Here is a 6,000-nt window from a genome sequence, read left to right as displayed (position 1 = left end):
AGCTGCCATGTGGGTGATTGACATCAAGCCTGGGTCCTCTGCAAGAGCAGTAAGTGCTCTCAGTAACTAACTGCCCAGCTATTGCTCTGGTGCCTAGAGAGGGAACTTCAAGTTCTACTTTTTTATGATTTTCACTTTTGATGTTTTTATGATTTTTACTAATTTATCATGAAACAAAAACAGTTGGTATCTATAATGCTCACTGCTAGTTGCCTTTCCCAATATCTAAGCTGTCCAAATACACTAAGCACTACATTTTTTCCTATTCTCTTGTGGACAGTCTGTCTGTGTGACTGTGTACTAGCCAATGAAACATAATGGAAGATGTCAGCATCCATAGGTAATCTAAAAAACTGTCTCTCTGCACTTCTTTTTAAAAAAACTTCTAAGCATGTTTTATTAAACAAAGACTGTAAACAAATTATGTCTGTTACATGTAACAAACGGGAACAGCTTTTAACAGAAATTCAAAACCCCAAACATTTTTTTATTATAAATACAGGTATCAAAACAATCCTGAACCTATTTTAGATACTAGTAGTAGTCAGTACCCACACTGCTTCAAGAATTAACACAATTGGTGACTAGTCATTCTATCTGCTACTTTAAACAATTCCAATTGCAGCTCTAAATATGATGGACAAAACATGCCATTTCTGTTCTTCCATCTTGAGACTTTAGTTTTCAGAAAAACAAAGGTTTCCATGGCCATCTGACAGTTTTTTAACATGCTCCTGTCTTGAAAACCTGAATTCCACTTTGAGTACTTCAGGTTCATGTCTAAACGACAGTGCTTTAAGAGGACAAAAAAGAAGTTGTGCCGCACTTCTCTTGTTACCTGAAAACATAATAGGTGTACATATATTAAATATACTCTTACAACTGTCCAGGTCATGTTTACCAGCTGCAATTCTTTTACTTAATGGTGGGTATTTTGCATGGTGATATTTAATCAAGACAATAACATGGGTTGTTGAATTAAGACAAGTTTGAGATACACTAAAATTAGTTGTTGTACGTATGTCCTTCTGGTGGCTGTGGAAGCTTCATATTTTCTTTGGACATCATAAGACATCTTAGCTCTTGAAGTACAACTTTAATGTTATAGGAATTTTGCCATTTTGCTAATACTGGTATGCTCTGTGCACCGACCATTCCACTGGAATTATTGATTCCATTAATAAATAATTAATTATTGATTCCATTAATTAATTAATTTCATATTAATTTTTGTTACAAATCTAACTGATGAAGGAGCTTCTGGGTATTTAGATCCACATTCTACTTTCAGGCTATATATTCTGTTTTCATAGTTTGTCCTTGGTGGCCCAATAATCATGCCTGTCCACCTTGTAAGTGTCATGCCTTCATCATCTTCAAGGCCCCAGCTAACCGTACCATCACCTACTCCTTTTTGTCCTTCTTCAAGTTCTTCCAACAAATGAAAATTACGAGGAACTTTAACTCCTTGAAATATAACAATTACAACATCCACTCAACCTCTTCCATTTCTACAACCTAGATTCAGTAATAACTGTGGAGACCGCCATCTTCTCCTGCTCCCAGACCCACCCCTCTCCACACTTTTAAACCTCTCTCCTCTTTGCTTATGAGTATATGGCCAAAGCATGATAGGACGACCTGAGATGTGAAGTGGCCTCCTAAGGTTTGTGATACACTAGAGCTGAAGTCTAAGCTTTTAGATAATAGTTTTGGGGTCTATGTCATAAGTAGCTAAACCCAGTTCTAGATGATATCCTACATTCCAGTACAGAAAACATCCTAAAACTTGAAGTTCTCCCATTTTCCCCCTAGGAGAAATAATTTAGTCTGAGGTCTATTTAAAAACTACAATAGATAATTGTGCAACCCTGAAAGAAAAAGTTAACACAAATGTGAATAACAGAATGACATTGTTTTTGTTGTCATTGTTGTTATTTTATTCCTCTTCCTTCTTCTCTTCTTCTTTCTTCTTTTTGTATAAATCCAGAGGATCAAGAAAGAAATGAAAGAAATTCTGGGCATATTAGTCACTTTAAGTTTTTGTGACAAATATTTTTTAAGAACAGTTTTTTTGAGGAAAGATTTGTTTAGGCTCAATTTTCAAGGTTTTCAGACATGATCAGCTGTGGCACGGCAGAAACATCATGGTTAAAGATCTAGTAGGGAAAAGTACTAATTTAAAGTCAACCAGGAAGGAGAGAGGAAGGGGTAGAGGAGAGAGATGTGGAAAGATAGCTTCCAAAAGCAGTTTATACTACCTGATAATAAGCTACTCTATTATGAATGTGTCAAAAGATTATTCCATAGATCAGGTCAGAGTCCAAATGATCTATCTATCTATCTATCTATCTATCTATCTATCTATCTATCTATCTATCATCTATCTATCTATCTATCTATCTATCTATCTATCTATCTGCTTTATAAAAGCTCCTGCTTGGAACATTAGATCATTAGATTCAGGACCAACTCTTTGATTATTAAAGCCCTCATTGACAGCTCTTACCCAAATTGGAGTACTGTGGTATTGGTTGACACTTGAAACCTGGGAGAGAAATTTAGGATCATCATTTCAGGTAGTTCTAGAGACCTGATTGTCAGGAAAGCAATGGCTTTGAGCATGTCAGAGAAGATGATATGAGTACTCATGTAGGTCAGACACTGGATACTGTTACCTTGGGAATGCCAATAAAAGTCTGTGTTATTAACAATGGGACGGAGAGAGGAAAAACTGGTGGAGGCATTAAATGACTATTAAAATTAGTTATTATTAGTCATTAACTGACTACTCACTGATTAAAACCTTGGTCTCGTTTTTCTTAGCCTCACAGCTTTGCGTTTCCTTTTGAAAGAATGGAAGGTTTAGGAATCAAAAAAGGTGGCTTTTATTAGATTTCTTCAAAAATGTTTTTATTTGGGGTCACTCCACTAGGATTGATTATGTTTGGAATATGAAGAAATGTTTCTCAAGGAGTAACTCACATTATTAGTGAAGAATGGAATGTTTGTTTTCCTTTTTACTTAACAAGTAAAGCCTGTGAAGGCTTTATCAACTTAAGATGTGCAATTGTAACCTAAGTGTCAAAATATTTAGAATGAAATTTTACGACCAGAGGTTAATTGTAGGAATAATGGTATTGTGCCCTATGTAAGGATTAGCCTTGAATTATTCAAATGTTGATTTTTGTGCCACCATATCTGACTGTAATCCTTATTCTAAGAATCTACTGTCTCAGTGTTGTATTAACATTGCCCCTCAATTATTCCATGATTGGTCAATAAAGTTAGCTGATCAGTCAATGACTGACCAGGGGAGAGAATAGGGCTAGATTTCCTCCCAGCCAAGGAAGAAGAAGAAGAGAGAGAAGAGGTAGGATTAGCCATAAGGAGGAGAGACCATGAGAAAATACCCAGAGAGCCAGATCAGTACTAAAATGCAAGGATCACTGGAATTTTGGCAGGAAGGTAGCCAGATTAGTTTAGAGAATTAAAATGTAGTAATACTGTTCAGTTGTGTCCTTAAAGCTTGCTAAATAAAATTAATAGTTCAGTCTCAATTATTTGGGAGCTAGTTGAGTAAGAGGAAAACTGTAACACACTTATTAAAAAGCTACCAATAGTTAATTACTTAATAAATGCAATGAATACTTACTAAACTTGGAGTAGGTATCAGGTATTGTTACAAGTCAATAGAAATAGTCAGAGACCAAATATACAAGTGTACTGTCTTTAGAGCTCACCTTCTATTACTGGAAAGATAAGAAGCACAAGACATTACTGCATATAGCATGCCGGGGGAGTGGATAGACACCCTCTGACTGCACAAGGGCTGGCAAGAAGTAAGCATTTCTTGGAGAAATGAGATATTGCACTGTTAAAGAACAGCCTTGTATGAACTTATATAGAGAATTCCCCAAACTGGCCCTAAACAGTACACTCAGATTTTACTGAAAACCCTGCCCAAAGCAGCAGATTTGGGGCACAGACATTTGGTCTCAAACATTTTGCAGCTTGTAAATAGAGCAGTAGCACTGACAGAGGTAAAGCCGTGGGATGCTGCAGATGAATGACCTGGTCTCCTGATGCTAAGGGATGTGGTAAATGTTGGCTGTTAGCGATGGTGTCCAAGGGGAGCCATGCATTTACACTGGAATTTCGAATCTTTCCTGTTATGGCAAACTTCCTGAAATGTGGGAGAACAATTTTATCTACTAGGATAAGAGTGATGATAATGTTTATTAACATCAAATGTCCCCAGTAGAATGAGAACTGTCTGCAGATCCTGTTGAGATGGATCAGTTATGTTCATAGCATTGATCTCAGAGGGTGGGGTTATGGTAGAGACCTAAAGGAGTAGATAATTGGATGTTATAAGACAAAGTAGAGATAGTTTTGGAACATTTTATTTGTAAAAACTTTTCTCCTGGCTGCCTAAAGTTACGAGACCTTGGCCATCTGGAACTTGTTATAGATATGCTTTGGTCTTTTCTTTGTGAAGATTCAGAGATTTGGCTGAGTCTGGAAACATGAGAATAATAGATCATGAAGTGCTACACATCAAGTCAGACATACTCTCAAAGGCTTGCTGAGAGGCAGCTTCGTTCCTCTTTGCCATTCTATGTATATAAGAAGCAGAAAATTTGATATTTAAGAGAATTGACTGAAGGAAGTTTCTAGGAAGAAAGAGTGGTTTGGTGTTTTTTTTTTTCTTTTCCTCCAGATGACAAATGTAATTTTACCCCAGGGTAAGTAGAAGAGACACCAAGAAAGTTATTTCGAGATCCCAGGAATGTTTCCCTAATAAGGAATTGGTGGAAGACAAGGGACTGGAGCTATGCGGGAGTTTTAGGAGACTTTGAAGCCCATCCTTTGTGTCTTTGAATTGGAGCAGAGAGAGAATAAGTCAACCTGAAGAAAGTGCAGGGCACTAGCTTCAGAGTGGAAGGTGTGTGATGTAGAAGCAGAAGAAGGATATTGTGAGTCAGGAGAACACAGTGGAGGAAAGGGATGGATAAAAACAAAGCATGTAGTAGAGGTCATAATGGTCACCACATCTTTGTATGATAATTTATAAAAATTAAAGTCTTGAAAGAAGGTGTGGTATACATAGCTGAGAGGCTACAGAAGATCAGGGTTCTCACTGTGTTATGAAGCCTGCTGTGAAAAAGGATACCAGGGGAAAGTCAGGTTTGAGTTCTTCGGATGGGACACTGCTTAAGACCACCTGCATCTGTGGAAAAGCATCCCATGAGTGTGATGGTTTGTATAAGCTTAGCCCAGGAAGTGGCACTATTAGGAGGTGTAACCTTATTGGAGTAGGTGTGGCTTTGTTGGAGTAGGTGGGTCACTGAGATTAGGCTTAATGAATCTTGTCCTACGTATTTACCTTTCAATGTTATCTCCTCTCCCATTCTCCAACAACAGTCCTTTGATAAAAGAGATTATTAATATAGATTTATATTTCTTTAAATAGTGTATTCATAACTCTCTGAGTGTGGAAGGAGTGGCTGCTGGCGCTTCTGCCCTGATTTTATAAGAGCTCTGAAAAATGGGCTTTAAAAACAAAAGAGGGGGAATGTTACCCCCCCAAAAAGGAGTCCCCCAAAATACTCTCCATCATGCCTTGTTCACTTTTATCTCTTTAAAACTGAAAGCTCATGGCAAATATGCTGCTGACTGCCTTTGGCATCACCGAGACCAATAAAAACTATGCCACAGCTATGTGGAAGGACCCTCTTACACTTAAAGGGAATGGCCTAGACCCAGTTCTCTTATGGGGCCGAGGATTGATATGCCTGTTTGATACCACAGAAGGCACAGCTAAATGGCTGCCAAAAAGATTAATGAAATAAATAGATACCCCCACAAAGCCAGGTCCAACCATAAATAAGATAACAATTGACATCCAGGGAAGAGAAATCTCCCTGAGAATTCTCTTCTTTTTCCTTTCCAGGTAAAAAATGAATCACCCGTGATGTCTGCTCTTAGAAGTTCTAA

At 37.6% G+C, this 6,000-nt stretch overlaps 1 protein-coding gene across 1 annotated transcript in view; it reads right to left on the bottom strand.

The window, feature by feature from the left end:
- Window positions 1–1,005: 1,005 nt before the first annotated feature.
- LOC114629152 (ubiquitin-conjugating enzyme E2 variant 2-like) overlaps window positions 1,006–6,000 on the bottom strand; it is a 59,243-nt gene continuing 54,248 nt past the window's right edge. Inside the window, exons 4-5 of the mRNA XM_028777159.1 lie at window positions 1,220–1,494; window positions 1,006–1,179 (exon numbers count right to left, since the gene is read on the bottom strand). Coding sequence (XP_028632992.1) covers window positions 1,006–1,179; window positions 1,220–1,494 — 449 coding nt within the window. The remainder of the gene's footprint in view (window positions 1,180–1,219; window positions 1,495–6,000) is intronic.

The sequence above is a fragment of the Grammomys surdaster genome, unplaced genomic scaffold (genome assembly GCF_004785775.1).
Source record: "Grammomys surdaster isolate TR1022 unplaced genomic scaffold, NIH_TR_1.0 278, whole genome shotgun sequence".
NCBI classification, from domain to species: Eukaryota; Metazoa; Chordata; class Mammalia; order Rodentia; family Muridae; genus Grammomys; species Grammomys surdaster.
Note: the sequence above shows the minus strand (reverse complement) of the source record. Positions and strands in the feature narration are given on the sequence as shown.